We start from the raw sequence: 25,245 nt of genomic DNA, 5'->3' as shown, positions 1-25,245 counted from the left end.
TGTGTTGAGGGGGAAAGGAGAACCACAAAGTCAACAGGAACCGCTGAGGAAGGTGATGGTGCGACTAAGTATGAAAAAGACTTTGAGGGAAACGGGTGGGCAGGACAGGCTCAGGTGTGTTCCTCACCGCGTGCCGTAAAGCGTGTGGCGTGGACCCGAGTGCGTTTCCACGGCGGTGTCAGACATGGCGTAGGCGTTGTGAGTGGGCATCACGCGTGTGGTAGAGCCAAGGATGTGTCACGCCGACTGTGCGACCGGTGGGGTTGCTTTTCGTGGTAGGTCATGTGCTGTGTCCTCGTGAGTGCTTGTAAAATACAGGCGTGTTGCTCTGGCCGTGTGACACTGTGCGTGTGTGACAGGGCCGAGATGGACTTGTGACTGCTGGAGAAACAGAAGATACCTTTTGATAAGAACTGCCCCTTGCCACCATTCTGCAGCCTGAGCCGCAGCTGGTCTCATCCCTTGCAGAACAAAGTCCCACTGTCCCTTATCTCCTGCCTCCTCCCTTTGCCTGTCCCTAGCCCTTGCTTTCTCCCAAATGCTACTTAAGGCCAGACCCACCAAGAGAAGCTGCTCCGCCATTTTTTCTCGGCCAGCCAGCCTGCTTATTAAACTTTTGGACATGAGATACCTCTCGTGAGCCTCCTTTGTGTGCGATGTGCGGCGTTTCCCTAACACCTTTCCCTTAACCTTTTCTCCTTCCGGTTATTTAGGAAGAATTGCAGCCAGACACGGCAGTGCGCAGCTGCAATCCCAGCCCTGGGGAGGCAGAAGCAGGGGGATCACTAGTTCCTGGACAGCCTTGGTTACATGGGGCGATCCTGTTGCAAAAAAATAAAAACCCAGTTAGGGCTGGGAGCGTGACTTGAGAGGCCTTGCAGCAAGAGGCCTTGAGTTCAAATCCCAGCGCTTCAAAAAATGGGTTCTGAAGGCAAGGCTAAGTTTGAAGTTCTTTTGTGAGATATATGCATGATCAGTATTGTTCTATATCATTATGTAGTACCCTTCTTTATCTCTGATATCTCTTTATTCTGAAGTGTATTTCCTTGATATTAAAATAGCCACTCCAGCTTTCTTTTGGTTATTATTCGCCTTACAGATCTATTCCCATCCTTTTACTTTTAACCTTGTCTAGTTTGTTTCTTATAAATATTCATTTGGGCCTATTTTAGAAATTCATTCTGACAGTCTCTGACTTACTATTTGTGAAGCTAACCATACCTTTTTGTTTTGTTTATTTTGTGGTACTGGGGCTTGAACTCAGAGCCTACACCTTGAACCACTCCACCAGCCTTTTGTGTGTGTGTGTGTGTGTGTGATGGGTTTTTCTAGATAGGGTCTCATGAACTGTTTACCGAGGCTAGCTTCAAACAGTGATCCTCCTGATCTCTGCCTCCTGAGTAGCTAGGATTACAGAGTGAGCCACCAGTACACGGCCTGGTTTTGGATCTCCATATGGAGCCTGGGCTGGCCTCAAACTCCTTAGTGCTGGGATTATAGTCATGTACCACTGTGCCTGGCTGACCACATACATTTAGTGTAATTGATGTGATTGGCTATCAGCTTAACCATTTTATAATTTGGTTGTTGTTGTTGTTGCTCTACTGGTCCCCTAGTCCCCGTTTCATTCCTTCTTTTGAGTATCTGAATATAATAATACAGAAACTCTTGGCTTTTTCATAGGGAACTACGCAACTATACACTAACTGGCAATAGCATGCATACCCCCCCCCAATATATATAACCAAAAATATCTCTAGAAATTGCCAAACTTCTAACTTCTATTTTTTATAATTTACTAGTTCTGTAGTACTTCTGTTATGGCACCAGAAAAGAAAATAGGTTAAGACAATCACTGTAACAAAGTGTGAGAAGAAAATCCCCTCAGACTCTGGCAGAGGGAGGGGAAAAGGAACCATCTTGAAAAACACCAGAACGTTCTGTTAAGTTCTTCCCTCAGCAGAAACTGTTTAACTAGAGCCTAACCTGCTGGGGTTTTATCAGATCCTAGTTGTCCTGGGAAAAGGAAGAGGCCCAATGCCAGCCAGCTCTGTTCTTCCACATAAAAGAAGGGAAATACACAATTCCAGCCCACTGTAGCCAATAATTCCCACCTCAGTGAGGTGGGCAGATGGAGAAGCACTTGTGAGGTTCAGAATCAAGAGGTACAGGCTCACTAAAGGATTGTGCCCAAGTCAGAGGAGTTCAGAACACTTTCCCTTCCCCCTCACCATCCCATATCTAAAGGTCTGTTTATAGTTCTTCCTTTACCCAGGTATCAAGAAAAGCTTACACATTATACTAAAATGAAAAAAAAAAAAGTTTGAAGAAACATAGCAAACCTCAGAACTAGACTCAGGTATGGCAAAATGTTAGAATTATCTGATCAAGAATTTAGAATAACAGTGATTAATATGCTAAGATTCTATAGATAAAGAGCCAAAAAAGTCTAATAGCCAAAAACACTGTAACAGATAAAATGTCTTTGATGAGCTTATTAGTAGACTGGCTATAACTGAGGAAGGAATTTCTGAGCTGGAGAGAAACTCATAGAAACTTCCGATACTGAAAATCAAAGAGAAAAGAGACTGAATTTTAAAAAGAAATGAAAAAGAATATCCAAACAGCAGAATATACAGAAACCTGTAGATACTACAAAAGGTGTAATGGAAACCAGAAGAAGAAGGGAAAAAAAGAGCAGAAGAAATATTTGAAACAGTAATGGCTGAGAATTTTCTCCAAATTAATGTCACAAAAAGAACCCTGGGTTTAGGAAGCACAGAATACACCAAACACAAAATATGCCAAAAGAAAAAGTTACACAGAGGCATAGTTTATTCAAACTATAGGAAAGAAAAAAATCCTGGGAGAAAAGCCTAACCCGTATAAGTGCAAAGACAAGCGTTATATCTAATTTCTCAAAAACCATGGAAGCAAAAAAGATTGGAGTTGAATATTTAAACAGTTAAGAGAAAAAACAACCAACTTAGAATTCTATACCTAGTAAAATTATTATCTGAAACTAGAGAAGTAAAAATTTTCTGAGACAAGAAAAATTGAGATAATTTGTTAACAAAAAAAATGTTCTTTAGAAAGAAGGAAAATTATCTAGGTCAGAAACTCTGATCAGCATTAAAAAATGAAGAGCATCAAGGAATGAATAAGTGAAAGTAGAATTAAAAGTATTTTTCTACCATATAATCCAGCAGTACCACTCCTGGGCATATATCTGAAGGAATGTAAGTTGGGTTGCAATAGAGACACTTGCCCACTCTTGTTTACTGCAGCACTGTTCACAATAGCCAAGCTATAGGAACGCCCCAGATGCCCCACAACTGATGAGTGGAGTAAAAAAAATGTGGTGTATTTACACAGTGCAGTATTATTCAGCCATAAAGAAGAATGAAATTAGGTCATTTGTAGGTAAATGTGTGGAACTGGAGAACATTGTGTTAAGCAAAATAAGCCAGATTCAGAAGGACAGAGTCGCATGTTTTCTCTCATAGGTAGAAGCTAGACCTAAAGGGTAAACATATGCATAAATACACATGATCATATGTAGAGAGAACATATTTGTAATAGTGGGACTGTTTGAAGGGAGTAGGGGAAGATGGAAGAGAGGAAAAGAGAATAATAGCACTGGAGCTTGGCCTTAGGTGCGACACCAAGATGCTGTTCCATGGCTTGGGGGCCCTGGGGACCAGAGTGCAGGGAAGGAAGCATGGCAGTGCCCACTGCACCAGTGCCTGTGATTGCACAGTACCACCTATGGAGAAAGCCTTTGTGAAAACGGACCTTCAGATCTTCCTTCTGGGTACTGTGGAAGAATAACTCCACGTTCTGGCTTGGCTACAAACCACTTCATAGATGTAGGAGCTGGTGTCATAGATGAAGATTGTACAGGAAATGTTGGTGTTGTACTGCTTAATTTTGGCAAAGAGAAATTTGAAGTGAAAAAGGGTGATCAAATTGCTCAGCTCATTTGCGAATGGAGTTTTTATCCAGAAATAAAAGTTCAGGTGTTGGATGACACTGAAAGGGACTCAGGAGGTTTTGGTTCTAAGAAAATTTGGGCCAACAATAGAAAATGAAAACCATACTTTTTTTCTTAAAAATTAAAAAGTTTTGCTTAAATTGTTGGTGTTTTGCACCATTGTAAACCTGATAGTTTTAACATTCGTAAAAATATTTCATTTTCTTATGGTAAATGAAAGGGTACCATTGTTAGGATCACACAGAAATTTCTTCTGTTTTCTGCAGTTGATGATTGCTTGTAAATCTACTTTGTGGTGATCGAATGCAAACATTTTTAAATCAGATGTACGATTAACAGATTTTTTTAAATTGTGTTAGTTAATTCTATAAGTGATCCCTTTTTAACGAAAGAGAAAAGAGAATGACAATGAATAATATCAAAATACATTGCATCTGTGTAAGAAGAAGGCCAAATGAAATGCACCAAAAGCCATTAAATAACGGAGGGTAGAAGGGAGGGGTAAGGAGAGAGGAGTGGGGGGTTAATCTGTTAAAGTACAGTAGATTGATGGTGAAAGGCCATGGTGAAACCCCTTTGAACCATGAGTGTACAGTTCAATGGAGTGTCATTCAACATTAAAAATCAGTGCACTAAGGTGGCTCTGTGGCGCAATGGATAGCGCATTGGACTTCTAGTGACGAAAAATCAGTGCACTAGCAAGCCATGAGAAAACATGGAAGGATTGCAAATGCATATTATTAATTGAAAGAAACCGATCTAAAAAGGCTGAATGCCTTGTGACACTCTGGAAAAGACAAAGCTATGGAAATAGTAAACAGAGTAATGGTTGCCAGGGGTTAGACAGAGGTATGAATGGGCAGAGCAGAGGGTTTTGAGAGCAGTGAAACTACTCTATATGATGGTGTCATAGTGGATCCATGTCAGTATACATTTATACAAACCCATAGGACACACCAAAAGTAAACCCTAAAACTATGGACTTTAGGTGGTAATTATATGTTGGTGTAAATCCATTGATTATAACAGATATACCACGCTGGTACAGGAAACTGATAGCAGGAGAAGCTGGGCATGTGTAGGGCAGGAGGTATATGGGAATTCTCAGTACTCCTGCTCAATCTTGCTGTGACCCTAAAACTTCTCTTTAAAAAAGTCTTAGTAAAAAATGAAATAATACATCCAAATTGGAGTTATTTGGGCTGGGGATGTAGCTCAGTGGTATTTGCGGAAGGCTCTGGATTCAATCCCCAGCACCACAAGGGGAAAAGATGGAGTTATTTTAATAAATCAAGGCTGGTTTAACATTAGGAAATATAGGGCTGGTGGTATGGCACAAGTGGTAGAGAACCTGCCTAGCAAGCTCAAGGCCCTGAGGTGGCTCACGCCTATAATCCTACCAACTCAAGAGGCAGAGAGCAGGAGAATCATGGTTCGAAGCCAGCCTGGGCAAATGGTTCGAGAGACCCTGTCCTGAAAACAATCCATCACAAAAAAAGGACTGGCGGAGTGAGTCAAGGTGTAAGCCCTGAGTTCAAACTCCAGTACCACAAAAAAACCAAACAGCTATATATTACTCTTCAAAAAGGTATAATATGATCATTTCCCCATATACAAAATAAGTATTTGATAATCATTCCTGACACAAAACTTTTAGAAAATTAGGCATCAGAGAAGTAGGAACCTCCCAGAGACTAAGAAGAAGGAAACAGGAGTATGTTGTATCGTTAAAGCCCTGGAGGAACGAAATAAGAAAGCAAAAGTTGTTAGTTGATGGTAAAATCAAGTCAATGATGTAAGACACTGCTCATGTGATCTAGTTATTGAGTTTTATAACAGAAAGTCATACTGAAGTCAGACACTAAAGTAAAACCGAATTAGACTGTGAGTATATCTAATGTTCCTTTGTTGTCTTAGTATTTTTTTGACAGTAGGGGGGTTTAAACTCAGGACCTCACCCTGGCTAGGCAGGTGCTCTTCTATTTGAGCCACTCCTTCAGCCCTGTTTTCTGTTGGGTACTTTCAAGATAGGGTCTCGCCTGGGGTTAGCCTTGAATTACAATCCTCCTGAATTCTGCCTCCCCAGTAGCTAGGATTACAGGTGTGAGTCACTGGTGCCTGGTCACGTTATCTCAGTTTTGCCCAGAAAATTCAAGGCAGTGGTGGCTTTGAACAGCCATGCTTCTTAACTCAGTCCCAACTGCACTTGAAGGAGATAATTAACATGCTGCTTTGTACTTGCTTAAGTCAGATATAATAGTTATGTTGAAAAAGGGAGACTCAGGAAACTCCATTTTATTTCTCTCAATCCATTTAAATCCACTTTATTAGGTAGTTCTTTCACTGTTCATGGATAAGAATCTCCAGAGAGCACAATTAAAATGTCGGTCAAAATTTGAATCATAAGTTAAACTGTGGTCCTCTTTGCTCCTTCCCTAAGGCAAGTACAAGGGAGTTTTCTCTTTCCCCATGTCCTCATCCTGCATCTCCACTCCTGCCCAGGATGGTCGCATTAGGACAGAGTGAAGTAGGAAAATTCCAGCATTTGTGAAGCTTTCATTCAGACTTAAGCATGCATCAGAATCACCTGGAAGGCCTAGTTATTTAAAAAAAAAAAAAAAAAGATTTGGAGCCAGGTATGATGATGCATGCCTATAGTCCTCACACTCAGGAGGCTGACACAGAAGGATTGCAAGTTCAAGACCAGCCTGGGCTACTTAATGAACCCCTTTCTCAAACAAACAAAGAAAAAAGACGAGGAGCTGGTTTCAGTCCTGTAATCCCCGCACCGGGGAGCTGAGGCAGAAAGAACACTTGAGCCCAGGGTTTTAAGACCAGTCTTTGCAACATTGCAGCATAGCAAGGCCCCTCTCAAAAGAGGGGGGCTCAGCACCAAAGTTCCTAATTCATTTAGCCAGAATTTGCTTTTCTAACGTGCTCACAGATCTTGATTCCGCTAGTCTCTGAACCACACTGACCTTGTTTCCGTGCTCTGTAGGCCTAGCTGGTGTTTAAAATTGTCCCGTCTGGGAGTTGGGCCCCAGTGGGAGGGGAGGCTATAAGGAAAGGGTGGAGGAGGGTGAATGCATGAGTACACATGTACTCATGTAAGGGGGAAAATGAGACCTGTTGAAACTATTCCAGGAGTGAGGGGAAGGGAGATAAAGGAGAGTGGTGGAGGGGGTGAATTCAACTGATATATGTAAGAACTTTTATAAATGTCACAGTGTATCCCCAGAACAATAATAATATAATAAAATTTGAAAAAATATAAAATAAAATTGAAACTTTATCACATGGGAGATTATTTCTTCTACTGTACCTGTGATTTTGTTTATTTGTTTTTTGTGGCACTGGGGCTTGAACTCAAGGCCTACACCTCAAGACACTCCACCAGTGCTTTTTTTGTGAAGGAATTTTCAAGATAGGGTCTCACAAACAATTTGCTCAGGCTGGCTTCGACCTCTCTTCCTCCTGATCTCTGACTCCTGAGTAGCTAGGATTACAGGCATGAGCCACCTGTACCCAGCCATGATTTTTTTTTAAATTCTCACTCATGTCTCTGCTAAAGAGCTTCATATACCCTTACACACATATTTAAGATAGCATTTAAGTTTTAAATCATATGTAAATAATTACAAAAGTAATAATTTTTTGGTGGTACTGGGGTTTGAATTCAGGGCCTGATGCTTGCTAGGCAGGCTCTCTACCACTTGAGCCACACCTCCAGCCCATGAAAGTAATAATTTTAATGTTTTTAAGGAGTAGTAATTTTAGCCGGGCACCAGTGGCTCCTGCCTGTAATCCTAGCTACTCAGGAGGCAGAGATCAGGAGGATCGTGATTTGAAGCCAGCCCAGGCAAATAGTTCACAAGACCCTATCTCAAAAAAACCCTTCACAAAAATAGGGCTGGTGGAGTGGCTCGAGGTGAAGGTCCTGAGTTCAAGCCCCAGTACTGCAAAAAAAAAAAAGTAATCATTTTAATATTTTAAATATTTATATCTTAAAAATAAATCTGCTACTTTGCTCTTTTAGATATAGCTAGTGGGCTTAAATAACACAGAGGCTTTTAAACATCATTATCCATATTAAAATAAATGAACAAGTCAGAAAGTCTATTTTAGCAGTCAGTGTATATGTGATGCCTTATCAAATCTCAGATACCACTGATTGTAAGACACACTAGTATTTTGTCAACCACGGTCCAAGGAGGAATGGGAAATCATTCAGATGTTTCACTCAGAGAGAATTTAACACATTGCTCACTCAGATGACTGAAAACCCAAGAATCCAGGAATGCTGTGACAACTTGGAGATAAGCAGCCACTCCAAGGATCTGAGGGACAATGGAGGGACTCCATGTTACCAGAGCCCAGAACCCAAGGTCATGAGCAAGTGCTGAAGCCATGGTTGGAGCCCAGACTCTGGACTCCAGAGGGAGCCGGAGGGAAGGAAGATCGTCTGCCAGCAGACATGCCTCCTCCAGAGATGGGGAAGAGGGAGACAGAGAGGAATGCCCTGGCTTCTTCCTCCAGTAACTTCCAATGTCCAAACCTACCTTGAAACCAGTAGAATTAAAAAAAATAAACCTCTCTGGCATGATATGACTTCAATTCATACCTTGAAAACTTCTTACAAATAACCTCCCTCATTTTTTTTAGCAGTGCTGGGATTTGAACTCAGGCCCTTGCACTTGCTAGGCAGGCCCCCTACCACTTGAGCCATGTCCCCAGCCCTTTTTGCTTTGGTTATTTTTGAAACAGTCATGTGCTTTTGTCCAGGGCCTACCTGGTCCTTGATCCTCCCACTACAGCAGTGTACCCAACCATGTTCAGCTTATTGATTGAGATGGAGTCTCACTGACTTTTTGCCCGGGCTGGCCACAAAAACTGTCATCCTCCCAATCTCCACCTCCCCAGTATCTGGGATTATAGGCGTGTAGTACTGCACCTGACAGAAACAGAAACTTCAACTATATATAAACAACTAGCTGTAATGACACAGTATCAGTTTACAATTTAAATTCTAGTCATTGCTGGTCTCTGGTGATTGTGTGAGAATTCAATTAGGGAAGAATCAGACATATGTGTCACTAGGAATCCTCTCAGCCTCACCTGTACCTGAGGCCTTTGCAAACTTGTTTCCCTTGAGTCACTGAGCAGAAGCACCCGGCCCTTCCTGTGAACTCAGACCAACTCCAGATGGGCACGAGTGGCCAGGGCACCTGACTTCGCCTTCTTCCTCCACCCCAGAGCTTCTCTAAGATGCTGACGCATGAGACTTCACAGAAGCCACGGCTCCCATTCGGGGACATCTGGGAAGTGCAACAGAGCTCATGTTCTCTAGGACAAACCTTCATGGACAGGTTTAGACTGTGACTAAATCCATCTGCCATCTGTTCCTCGGGTAGATGGTCCTGAAATGCACAACAAAGCTACTAGTCACACGTGGTGGCAAGAGGTATCCAGTTCAGCAAGAAAGCTGAGACATTACACTTGTCCCTGCTTCCCTGATAAAATAGTAGCTCAGGACTTTCTTCTTGGAGTTCTCCCTGTAGGGAATGCAAACCAAGTGGGTCACTTGCAGGAGATGCCCTCCAAAGCAGACCCCTGGGCTGGGGTGGAGCTCAGTGATGGATCACTTCGTGGGTTCCATCCCCAGCTCCGCAAGAAAACGAAATGTTGTGTGACACAAAGCTACCCTTGTGATAAGACTCGAAGCTTGATTATTCACTCAACTTTGGCATAAGTCTGTCTCACAGTGAGGTCAACCAGCCAACTTATTTCCCTCCATCCTTGAATATGTATTTGGGATAAAAATTCCTTATCATCTGGAACAGTTCATCACAGTGGCTTCCCAGACTGGGAGCTGGAGAGAGGGAAAGAGAAGGAGGTGGGAGGAGAAGGCTGCAGAGGACCAGAAGTGGGGAAATGGCTCTAGAAGTGGGAGAAGTTGGGGGAAGAGGATGTTCCAGAAGGAAGGTGCAGCACACAGAGCGGAGAGGAAAACAGGATACAAGAGGGAGGGCGTTAGAAGGGTAGAAAGGGGCAGGCAGTAGAAATCCTTGGAGAAGGCAGAGATGTTGAAAAACAGGGGACCCAGGAGTGGGCGGGAGTCTGTGGATAGAAATGGAGGGACCCAGGATCAAGAGGGTCTTATGACGTCTTCCCGGCATTCATAGGCAGTCCCCTGCTCCCCCACACCCTGGTGTGGATCATGAGTGTGTGCAGACAGTGGGGTGGCCACAATGTGGCCAAGATCCCCCTGACGCTCAGTCATCTGTGCCACTAGGACTGTCACCATGTACATGTGTGGTTTTCATCACAGACATCTTTATTCTTTTGAAAAGGAATTTTGGAAAACATTTGTGTATTGTATTCCTTTGCTAATTGCAAAGCTTTGTTTATAATTCATTGCAGTCATTGCCCAGCAGGTGACAGTAAAGTGTCTGATTCCAACAAACATTGATGGCTGCCCTTGTACTTCCACTCACCAAGGGAACATCAGTTTGAAAATGGAAAGGCCTTGTTGATCTCTTACCATCTAATTTTTTTTTTTGCAGTACTGGGATTTGAACTCAGGACCTACACCTTGCGTCACTCCACCAGCCCTTTTTTTGTGTTGGGTATTTTCAAGATAGGGGCTCACGAACTATTTGCCTGGGCTGGCTTTGAACCACGATCCTTCTGATCTCTTCTCCCTCAGTAGCTGGGATTACAGGTGTGAGCCACTGGCGTCCAGCTTATCATCTAATTTTTTGCCGTGCTGGGGACTGAACCCAGGGTCTTGCCCGCCAAGCACTCACAGCCTGTGCTTCTCAACAGGCAACTGTTTTGAGTTTTTTCCTTAAACACAGAGAATTTTTTTTAATCCTAATTAGTGTGTACCATTAGCTGTATTTGGTATTTCATATTTTGGTTCATATTTTCAGCCAATTAGTCACAGTGCCAGATTGGGTTGGTAGAACTGCAAATTTAAACCTGCACGTCTTTTCACCTGCTGTGAATCACTATGAGTTAACAAGGACCTAACTGCCATTAATAATTCACAAGGAACATGAGTGGGTAGAAATTAAAGAGGATTATGCAATAGTTTGTTGCGTTATTAGAACACTTGTTTATCATTGCTTTGGAAATTTCATCAGTATAAAAATAAACTATTAAGACTGAGGAGTGTTAAAAAAAAAAAAAAAAGACTGAGGCGTGGCTCAAGGGGTGGAGTGCCTGCCTAGCAAGTGTGAGTTCAAGCCCCAGAACCGCCTAAATAAATTTATTAAATAAATAAATGGAAAAATAATTACTGTCTGAAAATGGAAAGCTAATATAAAAATTATTGGGTGTTTGAATAATTCTTTTTGCCCTTGCCAGGCAGGTGCTCTACCACTTCAGCCAAATCTCCCAGTCTTTTTTGCTGTAGGTATTTTTCAAATAGGGCCTGACATTTATGCCTGGGCCCACGTCTGGACCAAGAACCTCCTATTTATGCGCCCCGAGTAGCTGGGATGGCAGGCATGTGCCATCACACCCAGCTTTTTACTGGTTGAGATAGGGTCTCGTGAACTTTTTGCCCGGACTGGCCTAGAACTGTGATCCTCCCGATCTCTGCCTCCTGAGTCGCTAGGATTGCAGGCGTCAGCCTCCATACTCAGGTTAGTAAAGTTTGAGAGGAAAAGAAGGTGGCAGAAGGAGAAACCTGCCCCACTGCTGTATTAGGTGAACGTGGCACTTAGCCACGGGTGACTCAGCACCACCTCTACCTTCACCTTGTGTCACCCAAGGAAGGCTGGCGGAGGGCTCAGGGATCCACTCAAAGCCCTGAGTTCAACTCCTACTACCACCTAAAGACAATAAAGGAAGATGACTGCAAGAGGGGAAACGATTAAGAATCTTTTGTTTTATTTTTGCTTTTTGAGACTTTGTAGCCCAGGGCGGCCTCATGGCTGGATTGACAGGTGCAAACTATCACTCCCAACTACAGGGTCTTCAGAATCTTTTGCTCCCACTGGCCTTGAACCTTGACCCGCCCAATCTCTGCCTCCTGAGTAGCTAGATTACAGGAATGAGCCACCGTGTCTGGCCCCATAATTAATCTTTATTTCAAACTCTGAAAGTGGAAAATATCCACTGAAGAATGAACTGGGGATGGTGGTTCATGCCTATAATTCCAGCACTTGGGAGGCTGAGGCAGGAGGATTGGGAGTTGGAGTTGAGACTGTTCTAAGAAGGGAAGAGAGAGCCAGGGGGCAGTGGCTCACACCTGTAATCCCAGCTACTCAGGAGGCAGAGATCAGGAGGATCGTGGTTCAAAGCCTGCCAGGGCAAATAGTTCTCGAGATCCCATCTCGAAAAATCCCATCACAAAAAAAAAAAAAGACTGGTGGAGTGGCTTAAGATGTAGGACCTGAGTCCAAATCCTAGTACTGCAATAAATAAATAAACAAACAAATAAATGAATAGAAAATAAGAAGGGGAGAGAGGAGGAAGAAACTACATCACAGCATGGATAAGCCTTAAGAACATTGTGATGCAGGGGGGAGAATTGACCCAAGCCTTGTATGCACATATGAATAATAATAAAAAAAAAAGAACATTGTGGTGAATGAATGGAACCAGTCACAAAAGGACAAACAGTAGGATTCACTTAGGTGAGGTTTATAAGGGCAGTCACATCCGTAGGAACAAAATAGGATGGCACTTGCCAGGCACTATGTGCCCCTAGAAGCTCCTGTGTTGGAACTTAACCTCCAGATTCGTAAGGGGTTGGTTGTTACGTACATTTGGGGAGTAATTAGGATGGGATGAGGTCATCAGGGTGGGGCCCCTGTGATGGTATTAGTGATTGTGCAAGGAGAGAAAGACCAGAGCTAGTAGACGTACCATGTGATGACCTCGCCATCCTTCAATGCCCTTTTTTGTTGTTTGTTTGGTTTTTGCAGCACTGGGGTTTGAATTTAGCCTTGCACTTGCTAGGCAGGCGCTCTATCGCTTGAGCCGCTTCACCAGCCCTGACCTTGCCATCTTAAGGTGCAGCTAAATCCTGCCATGCTCTTGGACTTTCCAGAACTGTGAGCTAAATAAGCCTCTATTCTTTATAAATTACCCAGTCTGTGGTGCTCAGTTACTGCAATGGAAAACAGACTAAGACACCAGGGGCTTGGGGGCAGGTGGATGACAGGAAGGGAGTTTGGCTTTGTTTTGTTTTTCTTTTTTTCTGTTTTGTGGTGGGACTGGGGTTTGAACTGTGGACCTCTGCCTTGTAAAGCAGGCGCTCTACCGTTTGAGCCACACGTCCAGTCCCTTTTGGTCCGGTTCTTTTGGAGAGATGGTCTGGAGAACTATTTTCCCAGGCTGACCTTCAACTGCAATCCTCCTGGTCTCAGCTTCCCAAGTAGCTGGGGTTACAGAAGTGAGCCACTGGCACCTGAATGAGTATTTTTCTTTCTTTTTCTTTTAGTTTTTTTATTTTTTAATGAGCATAGGGTTTCAGTTTTGTAAATAGAAAGCTCTGGATATTGGTTGCCCAATAAAATGAATATACTTCATGCTACTGAACTACTTTTAAAAATTAAGATCTGCTTAGAAATATTGATGCAGCAGGCAGAGTCTGTGAAAATAACAAAAGAAAACATTGACAGCCAACATGCATGATTTGGTTTTTGACAAGGCAACAAGTTAAGTTCCAGGGAAAAAGAGTCACAATTCTGATAACGCATGGGAGAACAGTTAGGCAGAACATAAAGATTGAAATCAAGTGATTACATGATATTTAAGAATTGATATTTGAAAGTCATTATGATTGTGACATCTTTAATTAGAGGAGTCCCTTCAAGTAAGGCAGAAATGCTAAATATTCCTCAAGTCAGTTAAAAATTGCTAGATTTTGCTGGGCATGGTGACTCATACCTATAATCCCTGCTACTCAGAAGGTAGGGATTGGGAGGACAATGGTTCAAGGCCAGCTCAGGCAGATAGTTCAAAGACCCCATCTCAACCAATAAAAGCTGGCCATGGGGGAAGTAGAAAAAAAAAAAAAAAGCTGGCCATGATGGTTCATGCCTGTCATCCCAGCTACACAGGAAGCATAAACAGGAGGACATGGACCAGACATAAAGTGAGATCCTGTCACAAAATCGACTAAGGCAAAAAGGGCTGAGGGTGTAGCTCATGTGGTAGAGTGCCTTTCTAACAAGTGAGGCTCTGAGTTCAAAACCCTAGTACTGCCAAAAAGCCACACACACACAAAAAAAGCTAGATTTCTAGGCTATCTCTATTTCTATATGTAAACACTGTGGGGGATTTTGTCCCATCAGTGACATTGCTGGAGACAGATGGTACTCACATTTAGTGAGCAGCTTACAAAAATCAAATCTAGGAAAATTTCATCTGAGAGGCCAGAAATTTCCAAATGTGCCTAGAGACAGACAGAACCAGGAAGCTGGGGGAGTGCCACAGTGTCCTTAAGAACGTTCTAGGGCATTTTGCAGCACTGGGGCTTGAACTCAGGACTTCACCCTTGCTAGGCAGAGGCAGGTGCTCTACCACTTGAGCCACGCCACCAGCATTGTAGGGCATTTGAAATTACAAGTATTCAATAGATCCACATATGGACACACAGACACGGGCAGGAAGGGAGGGAGGGAGGAAATGGCAGAGGGAGGAGATTTAAAAGAGAACAAAAGGAAAGTTATTTTCAGTGACCAATCCAATTTTTTTTTTTTGTGCTGGGATTCAAACCCAGGGCCTTGCCCATGCTAGGCAAGAACTCTACCAGTGAGCTGCTTCCCCAGCCTGTTTCTGTCTTCTGTTTCTGCCTTCAGCATTTAGACCAACCTCCTGCACTCCGCTCATGGGAACACGCATTCTATTTTCTAAAACGTAATGTTACTGAATTCAAGAATTGCAAATACAGCCAATGAGTTTCTTTAAACTAAATCTGGACATTTTTGTCTTTTGACATGAACAGTGGTCAGTAGGTCCTTCATGGTTGGGTCAGACTGAGTGCAACCACCTGCTTGGACACATTGCAGAACTGCTAGGGGTTCTGATGTCACCTGCATCTGCAGAGGGCTGCATATGAGCCCCCTTGTGAACCCAAAGGTTGCACTGTGTGGTCATTCACTCCCGCAGGCATGACCGCTTGCAGTGGGAACCTCCACTCGACCCCTCAAAGACCCCAAAGTCCCTGCAGGTTATCAGAGTCCAAGTCTGAAAATAAATTCTCCCTTTACCCTTTACCCCCTTCTCCCCCACTCCTCCCCCTCCCGACCTCCCCCTCCTGCTCTCTCTCCCCCTCCCCCTCCTCCCCCTCCCCCTCCTCCCTCTCTCTCACACACACACCCCCTCAGGCTGGTCTGCCCACTCAGTAAGCTTCAATCCCTAAACCTGAATTGCCATGAAGTCTTCCAATATGGCCACGTTCCACAGAGGCTGTAGAAAACCCAGCCTCCTTCTTGGCCAGCCTCCACTCTGCAGAGGCCCTGACCTCCGCCACACAGCCACCCCCGCCCCAGCCTGCAGAGAGCCTGGCACAGGACCAGAGAAGCTGGAAGAGTAATTTGGATGAGAAACAGGTTCTGGGAAGTGAGACCTGACTGGAGGGAGGGGCAGAGATTTGGCAAGTTGAGGGCACAGATGCCCTGTCTATGTGTCCACAGTGGATGGGTGTCTTCTGTCATAGAAAATTCGCAAGAGACAAAGCCAAGCAGGAAAAGGAGACTTTATTCAAGATTATTGCCATAGCGGACACAGACTAAACTCAACTCCATTGGAACCAAACTTGAGAGGCTTTGATGTGTTGGATGAGCCAGTGAGAAAGTTCTGGAAGGCGGGAGGGTCTCTCAAACTATTTGCCCAGGCTGACTTTGAACCACAGTCCTCCTGATCTCTGCTTCCTGAGTAGCTAGGATTACAGGTGGGAGCACCCGGCCCATTGTTGCTTATCAAAGTTAGGTTCCTCCCTCCCTCAGAGACTGGCAGATAAGAGTACTATCTCTCTCCGTGATTATATTTCAAAGACTTGGCTCCCAGATCCCTGAGAAAGACATTCCTAGATTTAAAAAAACTAGCTAGATGCCGACTGAAGACTTACCTTCATTTCAAACGGGCAGAGAAAGAAATTGCATTTGCAAGCTTTCTAAAGTGAGTGCTTATCTTGGTCTGTTTTTAGTTGCTATAACTGAACCACAGCCTGGGAAATTTATAAAGAAAAGAGGTTTCAGGGGAGGCTGAGGCAGGAGGATCATCAGTTTGAGGCCAGCCTGGCCTACAAAGTAAGACCTTGTCTCAAAAATTAATAATAATAATTTTTTTAGTAAAATGGAAGAGTTTATTGAGATAGAAAAACAGCAAAGAGTAGAGCTCCCAGAGCTGGGAGGGGTCCCAAGAGAGGGATCCCAGAGATGTGACATGGGCTAAGGTTTTCATCCATTTTCTCCAGAGTGTTGCTTAATCTCTATGCTAACTAGGTGTGCAGAAAGCAGCATTCCAATTGGCTGTGCCTGCAACATAAAAAATAGTAATAAAAATTTTAAGTGAGGTTTATTTAGTTCTGGAGACGAGGGAGTCCAAAAGCATTGCCCCGGCATATGGTGAGGGCCTTCTTGGTGAATCTTTTTCATTTTGGTTTGTTTTGGCTTTTGAGGTGAGTCTCACCATGTAGCCCAGGCTGGCCTTGTACACATGAACCTCCTGCCTCAGCCTCCCAGTACTGGGATTGCAGGTGTGCACCACCATGCCCTGCTTCTTACTGTATCTTAAGATGGTGGAAGCATCGTGTGGTGAGATAAAGCAAGTGTGCTGGCTGAGGTCTCTCTCTTTTTATAAAACCACTCATCACAGCTGGGGGTGTGGTTCAAGTGGTAGAGTACCTACCTAGCAACCGCAAGGCCCTGAGTTCGAATTCCAGAAACGCCAAAAAAACAGAGCCACTGATGCCATCTTGGGTGCCCCGTCATGATGACCTCATCCCACACTTGTCACCTCCCAAAGGCCTTGTCTCAAGACCATCCACATATGAATTTAGGAGTTAAGCTTCCAACACATGAGCTTTTGGGAAACACATTGAAACCACAGCAGTGCTCTAAGAAAATGGAGGTCAGAGGTCTAGAGTCAAGAAGAAATCTCTCTAAGCCAGGTGCAGTGGCTCATGCCTGTAATCCTAGCTAGTAAAAAGGTGGAGATAGGGAGCTTGCCCAGCAAAAAAGCTCTAGTGACTGAATCTCAGTCAATAATTGCATGTGGTCGTTCAGGCCTATAATCCCAGTTCATCAGGAAGTATAAACAGGAGGACCTCAGTCCAGGTTGGCAAGGTAAAAATCGAGACCCTATCTCAAAAATAACTAAGGCAAAAAGGACTGGAGTGTAGCTTAAGTGGTAAAGTGTCTGCCTTGCACGTGCAAAGTCCTGAGTTCAAGCCCCAGTTCCTCAAAAGAGAGAGAGATTATGTTGCTCTGGCCCCGCCCATCTGTGGGTCGTGATCCTTCGTCTCAGCACATGACCAGTGTCCACAAGAGGACAGGTCTGGCCCCAGCAGTGGCATCCACGAGCAGCGAATGAGACCCATCAAGAGGTCTAGCCTGAGGTCTCTGCACAGAGACCTGTCTGTGTCCTCAGGGATCGGGGGTCCCTCTGGTGTCTGCTATGCCTCTGTCTCCCCGATACATTTTATTTCATCTGTTTTTGATCCAAAAGGATTTATTTTTTGGTGACTCTGGGGTTGAACTCAGGGTTTTGAACTTGCAAAGCAGGTGGTCTACTGCTTGAGCCACTCCTTCAGTCCATTTCACTCTGGCTATTTTGGAGATGGGGTCTCGTGAACTATTTGCCCAGGCTGGCTTTGAACTATGATCCTCTTGATCTCAGCCGCCCAAGTGGCTAGGATTACAGGCATGAGCTACTGGTGCCCCAATTCTTTTCTTTACTTTTAAAAGTTATTTCTCAGTCTCACGTGGACGGGGAGGGTAGCTCTGTCATATAGCATGTGCTTAGCATGCACAAGACTCTAGGTTCCATACATAGCACCACAAAAAGTAACAGCAATAATAACTTCACTCATGATTGTCCACCTACACATAAGCAAGCTATGAAATAACCCTGGACACAAACTGCTGGTGAAGAGTCAAGGATTTGCACAGCGAGGGAAAGTCCAAATTCATCACAAGCTTCTGTGATGACTTGGTCAGAGCAGAGCCAGATCGCCTCTGGCTCTGTCTCCATCGTCCCTGGGAGGAAAGAAGGGCTCAGCTGCTGGGGCCACTCAGCTGCTCACCATTCCTCCTCCTCTCACAGCTTCAGCCAGAGACCTCCTCCAGCCCTGCCTTCGCTGGATCAAACCTTCATCGCTTTTAAGTATATGTGCTGCCACACCGGGCACTACTTCATTTTATTTAATAAGCACTTATTAGACACGTTCTGTGGGCATGGCCCATCCATCAGAGTGTCCCTCTTCCCTTCTGGGTTCCTCTGTGTGTCTGCATTTACATCTGCCCACCCCAGGTTGGGTCTGTATCTCATGTGTAAGCATCTCTCTCTCTCTCTCTCTCTCTCTCTCTCTCTCTCTCTCTCTCTCTCTCTCTCTCCCTCTCTCTCTCTCTTTCTCATCCCCATTCTCCTACTTTTTTTTCATCTCCATCTCCCTCATCTCTTCCTCTTACTATTTTTTGATGGTACTAGGGTTTGAACTAAGGGCTTTTCCCTTGCTAAGCAGGTGCTCTATCACGTGAGCCAACACCCTCAGTCCCTTTTTTGCCTTATTTTTGAAATAGGGTCTCAAATTTTTTCATGGGGCTGACCTCAAATGGTGATCCTCCTACCTACACCTCCCATGTAGCTGAGATTACAGAGTGTAGCACCATGCCTGTGTCATTGATTAAAATAGGGACTCATTACCTTTTTGCCAAGGCTAGCCGCAAACTGAGATTCTCCTGCTCTCTACCTCATGAGTAGCTGGGATTACAGGTGTGAACCATAGCTCCCAGCCCCTCATCCTCTCTTTCCCTTGATGACCCTCTGTTAGTTTGTTTATCCATTCATCCAGCCTTCCATCCATCCATTCATTTCATCCATCCATCCATTTGTTCATCTAATATCAAAAACATCCTTGGAGGCTCCCAAGAAGTTCACAGTCTGTTGGAGGAGACAGACATTAGCCCACCTTAGTTGCATCAGGACTGGGAACAAGAGAGGTGCTTGAGGCTGAGGAAAGGTGACTGAGTCGGGAGATGAGGATCACAGAAGACTGCAGGACAGGTGATATGTCTGGAGACAGGGCCCCAGGATTGGGAACTGTATGTGTCTGCATGTGTGGGTGGTGTGAATTAGAGAGGGGGAGGAGACAAGAAATCAACCTGCCAACCTCAGACGAGAACAGCGTGTGGGGAGGAGGAAGTGACCCGCAAAACACAATCCCACCCAAATTAAGGGTTACAGGTCCCTAACCCCTTCCTTGGGACCCAGGAGCCCAGGCCCCACGCCCTCCAAGACTCATCCTGGCCCCATGGCAATCACCTAGGAGGAGACCAGCCCACGTGAGCCAGGGCGGGGTGCAGGAATCCTGGGCAGACTGGGAGCTGGTATGCCTGAGGATCAGCAGGGAGAACCAGCCAGACAGCAAGTCAAAGCCCAGGGAACTGGCTGAGGTGTCACAGCACAGCTCTGCACGCTAGTGATGGGGGGCCACAGGGACGCCCTGTTCTGTCTTTTTGGGGCTGTGCTGTGCCTGACAGGTACCTAACCTTCTGAGTCCAGAGGAGACAGAAGTCTTGGGCCTGGACCCTAGAGAAGGGTCTGAGGAAGGAGGCTGAGGCCTGGACTTCTGGGTCTGTGGGAGGAGGCTGGGGTCTGGACCTCTGGGCCTGGGGAGGAGGCTGAGTCCTGGACCCATGGGTCTGAGGAAGGAGGCTGGGGCCTGGACCCCTGGGTCTGAGGGAGGAGGCTGGGGCCTGGACCCCTGGGTCTGAGGGAGGAGGCTGGGGCCTGGACCCCTGGGTCTGAGGGAGGAGGCTGGGCTCTGGACCCCTGGGTCTGAGGGAGGAGGCTGGGCTGTGGACTCTATGTCCATTTCCTTTTTCTTCCTTTCCTCTGTCATTTTCTCCAGCATGTATCTTCCTTCCCCTCTGTGCAAGGGTATTTCTGGGCCTATCAGTCCTTTTTCCGGCTGGCAGGAACCTTGAATTCATCTTCAGTTTACCTTTTCCCCTCAATGGTCCTGGACAAGGACCTGCTCATTTCAAAGTGGAAGTGGCCACAGAGAGAACTGGAGAGGTCCAAGTGAGGCCACCACTGAGCGTAGGCGATGTAGCTGCCCAGTGCGGGACCCATCTGGATTTCCAACACGTCCCTGTGGGTCTCTGTGCCGGGTCTCCATGTGTGGGTGCTTTCAGAAGTGCTCGTGTGGGTCAGCTTATCTCTGACCTTCACTTTCTTTGAGAAAGAGAGAAGTGCATCATTCTGTGTAGGTGTCCTTCTTCATGGTCATACTTTTCTGTGATCTGTAAGTGTGCGTTTATTTCTGCATAGATGCATTTGGGTATTTTTTCATTTTATTATTGTGGGGGTACAATATGACATTTACAAATGTTTGGGTATTTTAATGTTTTTCTCACTGTCTTTCTGTCTCTTATCTCTACATAGTTTGTACACATATATGACTTTAAAGTGCATTTTTATGGTCTCATTTTCATAACTCTCTAAAATACATCTCTAGCTCTCTTTGCATAACTACAGTATCTTGCTTTATTTGTTTATGTGATTCTTGCGGTGGGGAGGGGGGTGTTTGTGTGTGTGTATGAGATTTCCTGTGCTTCTGGGTCCTTCTTCGTGTTGTCACTCCCAGACACACACTTTTGTGTTGATAGAGCTTGCATGTATGATGTGCTGACCTTGGTCTGGAGGGTGCGGTGAGTTGTTGTTTTGTGTGAGAGTGGAAAGTGCTGATGGATACTTTCAACTTCTCTGTATTTGTATGAACTTGTGTCAGTTTTGTTATTTTGCTCTATGTTGGCGTTGAAGTGTTCAGCGTGCGTTGCTGGGCTGGCTGTGTGCTTGTCAACCGGGTTGTACCTGGCTCCACCTGCACTGAAACCCCTGTTTCCTATGGGTGGCCGTTCAGTGCTACTGTCCCTCCTGAGTTTAGCATGGGGAGGGATGGGCAGAGCAGCGATGAATCACTTCCTCCTGCCTTATCTAAATCTCAGAAGGCTTCCTGGATGAGGGTGGAGCTACTGGAACCACCTGGAGGGAAAAACTGGATTGGCAGCTGATGGCTTTGTGGTGACATAGACTCCATCATGACTGGTTGTAATCGCAGACCCTGTTCTCTTGGGGCAACAAGTCCCACCTTTCCTGAGCAGAGGACCTGGTCATGTGACTGTCACAGGTAGGGTGGCACCCAAGAGTGCCTCGCTGACCCATCCCTGTTCCCTGCTAGGGTCCCAGGCCCTGCAGTGCCACAGCTTTGAGCACATCTACTTTGGGCCTTTCGACCTCAGTGCCATGAAGTTCTCCAGCGTCTCCTGTCCCCAGGGATGCTCTGAGATCGTCCTGTCGCTGGACACTGGTGAGAGGAAGAGGGGAGAGAAAGAAGCCTGGGGAGAGAGGGCTGGCAGGAGAGAAAGTGAGGAGGGAAAAGAGGCTGGGTGAGAAAGAAGCCGATGCATTTCAAGGTCCCCTCCTCTCCTCCCCGCAGGGTATCGCGCGCCGGTGACCTTGGTGCAGAAGGGCTGCTGGACAGGCCCGACCACAGGGCCCATGCAATCCAAGCAGGACGCGCTGCCACCCGACTACGCGGTGGTGCGGGGTTGCGCGACCGACTTTTGCAACTCGGACCTCAGGACGCACGACGCCCTCCCCAACCTAAGTCAAGGTGTGCCCGAAGGCGGAACCCACAGAGGCTGGGTGGGCGCCGCCTCTGCTGGGCGCCTTGTGCCCCGGCGCTCCGGGGCCAGCGTCCTCCGCGGGCGAGGTGGGCACTCCCGTCCCGGGGCAGTTCCCTGAGTGTGGCCCGCTCTCCCTCAGCGCCTGACCCACCCACGCTCAGCGGCACCGAGTGCTACGCCTGCCTGGGGGTCCACCCGGAGGACTGCACCCCCGAAAAGGCCCGACGGGTCCAGTGTCACCAGGATCAGAGTGCCTGTTTCCAGGGCAACGGCCGGATGAACATTGGTAAGGGGCTGGATTGGTGGAAGGACCTGGGTAAGGGATGCAGAAGCACAGCGGGTCTGAGCGCAGAGGCACCAGGCAGCCTAGCTGGGAGGCCTGGCCCTGGTCTGAGGGAGGGGCACGATTTTAGTCCAAAGGTGGAGGCATGGCCCTGGCCTCAGGAGAGAGACCTGAAGTTCGTCTGAGGCCTGGCTCTGGCTCCTAAGGTGATGGTTCAGGTGCAGCTGCCTCCCTTGGTCTGACCTCTCCCCACTGTCCATCCCAGGCAATTTCTCAGTCCCCGTGTACATCAGGACCTGCCACCGGCCCTCTTGCACCACCATGGGCACCACCAGCCCCTGGACAGCCGTCAACCTCCAGGGCTCCTGCTGTCAGGGTCATCTCTGCAACAGGAACCCCATGACCCAGTCCTTCATCACCAGCGCAGCCCCGGCCTCTCTCCGGGTGCCCCACACCCTGGCCCTATTCCTGGTGGCTCCTCTGCTGGCCCTGGTCATGGGAGGACCCCTCAGGCTCTCTCCATAGACAGCCCCTCCAGGATGCTGGGGGCAGGGCACAGGCACCCCTTCTCACTGCTTCAGCCCCCATCACAGGCTTAAAATGATGTGAAAACAAGACCAGCCCTCCTGTCCCTCTGGTCCCTGACCCTCCACCTCACCCTCCTTCCCTACTGCCTCCCTGCCTATAGCTGACCAGCAGGCCTGGAAGAAACAGCACAGTCACCAGCACCCCAGGGGAGGGAGAACAGCTCCACTGTGCCCACTCAGCTATGAACTTATCAATGGATTCACTCACTGAGGACTTAGCACCTCAGGATCCAATCACCCCTCCATAACACCATCTGGGAACCAAGCCTTCCATACGTAAGCCTTTTGTCTATCCAAACCATAACAACCACTGTGAAAACCTACTTTTCAGTATCTCCCTAGAGCAGACTCTGCACCCACTCTGAGATCCAGCAGTTCCACTCTGAGTGTATCTCTCCCCAAGAGATACTAGCTCCTAGGCTCCCCCAAAAGACATGGACTGGAATGTTCCTAGCAGAACAACCCATAACAACCACAAACTCTCAACAGTCAAATGGATAAAGAAACTGCGACCTGCTCACATAATGAAGTACTATACTTACTATAGCTACGTGCTATAGAGATGGATGCATCTCACCTACATAATGTTCAGCAAGAGAACATGCTACGCAAATCCACTTAAACCTGGTACAAAAGTCTTTGTACACGATAAAACTGATGTAGGGCCAGGCATGGTGGCTCATACCTGTAATCTCAGCTACTAGAGAGGCAGAGATAGGATCACAGCTCAAGGCCAGCTCTAGTCAAAAAGTATGAGGCTTTATCTGAAAATTAATCTAAAGCAAAAAAGGACCGGGTGTGGCTCAAGCTGTAGATCTTCTGCCTAGCAAGGGAGAGGCTGAGCTCAAAACACTTACATAACAAGATTCCAGTCTGAGAGAAGAGGCTTGGCCCCAGACTGACTGAGAAGGCATGGATAATCAGGACAGACGTCACCCTTGGGGGTCAATGACTAGAAGAAGGAATGGGGTTCCTGGGGGCCCAGACATTGTATCACTTGGCCTGAGAATACACTGAGCTCTTTCCCTGTTTTGTTTTTTTTTCAGTAAAGGTCCTACCTGCACACCCGTGTTTATTGCACCATTATTCACAATAGCCAAGCTCTGGAAACAACTGATGAATAGATTTTTTTAAGTGTACTATTATATACAATGGAATTTTATTCAGCATAAAGAAATGAAATTTTGTCATTTGCAGGTAAATGGGTGGAACTGGAGAACATCATCTTAAGTGAGGTTAGCCAGGCTCAGAAGGCCAAAGGTCACATGTTTTCTCTCATATGTGAAATATAGGCCCAATACAAATACAAGCAATATTATATATACACACAAATATGTAGAGTACATACATTCAAAAGTGAGACCAGTAGAGGAGACCAAGGGAGGAGGGAAAGAAGGAGAAAAAGATAATGACTAATAATGAAATGTGTCACACCTATGCAGGAACAAGACCCAAGGAAACATTGAAAACTATTAAGCAACACAGGATAGGGGAAGGGTGAGGAAGTGCAGTGGAGGGGTTGCACTGACTTAAGCACAAAGCATGTACAGGTGTAATACCAAGGCAAAAAAAAATCCCACTGAACAGCAAGCAGACACCTAGACCATTAAGGACAAGAATGAAAGTCAGATCATGCTAGCATCAACACCAAAGTCAAGGCCAGGTGTTGGATTTCCACACTGTGGCCTTTAAATCTTGTGTGATGGAGGTCAGAATATTGGTTGTCTCTGGCATATCACTTGGGAAAGGTTCAGGAGAATACATTGGTGTTGGTGAAGATGGCTTGACTCTGGGGGAGGTCACACGTGTCCAGGCACAGAAAGAACTGCGCAGATCCACACAGTTAGGGTATGTGAATTTTACTATTTATAAGTCACATCTCAACAGAAAGCAAATGATTTCCAGTACAGTCTACGATTCAATGATATCATATGAAGGTGGAGTGCTCCTGGCTCACGCCTGTAATCCTAGCTACTCAGGAGGCAGAGATCAGGAGATCAAGGTTTGAAGCCAGCCTGGGGAAATAGTCCCTATCTCAAAAAAAAAAATCCATCACAAAAAAATGGCTGGTGGAGTGGTTCAAGGTGAAGGCCCTGAGTTCAAGCCTAGGTACTGCAATAAATAAACAAATAAATAAATAACATATGAAGGAAAAGTGGCTATGTGTGGTTTCTGATACTTTTCTGATCACTTCTCTATGTTTGGATTCATGTGTGTGTGTATAGTGAAACTCTTCTATCTCCAGGTTCCACATTTGTGGATTCAATTAACCTCAGATCAAAAATATTCTCTACTGAAAGCCAGGTGTGGTAGCACAAGCTGTAATCCCAACACTTGGGAGGCTGAGGCAGGAAGATTATGAGTTCAAGGCCAGCCTGGACTACATAGTGAGACCCTATCTAAAAGAAAAAAAGAGACAGGGAGAGGGAGAAAGAAGGAAGGAAGGGAATGAGGGAGGGAGGGAGGGAGGAACAGAGGAAAGAAATAAGAAGGAAGAAGGGAGGGAGG

The 25,245-nt window shown here is 45.9% G+C and overlaps 1 protein-coding gene and 1 long non-coding RNA gene across 3 annotated transcripts in view; one reads left to right on the top strand and one right to left on the bottom strand.

The window, feature by feature from the left end:
- Positions 1 to 266: 266 nt before the first annotated feature.
- The window catches only part of LOC141417970 (uncharacterized), a 30,917-nt gene continuing 5,938 nt past the window's right edge, over positions 267 to 25,245 (bottom strand). The window contains exon 3 of the long non-coding RNA XR_012442580.1: positions 267 to 381. This is a non-coding gene — a long non-coding RNA (uncharacterized lncRNA). The remainder of the gene's footprint in view (positions 382 to 25,245) is intronic.
- Lypd5 (LY6/PLAUR domain containing 5) lies at positions 19,440 to 24,892 on the top strand. Of its 2 annotated transcripts, none has more exons than XM_074057545.1 (5): positions 19,440 to 19,518; positions 21,420 to 21,548; positions 21,678 to 21,854; positions 22,007 to 22,153; positions 22,416 to 24,892. In XM_074057545.1, the coding sequence occupies exons 2-5, from the start codon at positions 21,485 to 21,487 to the stop codon at positions 22,673 to 22,675; spliced, it is 648 nt and encodes a 215-aa protein (XP_073913646.1). In that variant the 5' UTR covers positions 19,440 to 19,518; positions 21,420 to 21,484; the 3' UTR covers positions 22,676 to 24,892. The 2 variants fall into 2 exon arrangements, with proteins under 2 accessions (XP_073913646.1, XP_020027657.2); XM_020172068.2 differs by lacking the exon at positions 19,440 to 19,518 and adding an exon at positions 19,531 to 19,716.

Source organism: Castor canadensis, chromosome 16 (assembly GCF_047511655.1).
Source record: "Castor canadensis chromosome 16, mCasCan1.hap1v2, whole genome shotgun sequence".
Lineage (NCBI taxonomy): Eukaryota > Metazoa > Chordata > Mammalia > Rodentia > Castoridae > Castor > Castor canadensis.
This window is presented reverse-complemented; position numbering and strand designations above follow the sequence as displayed.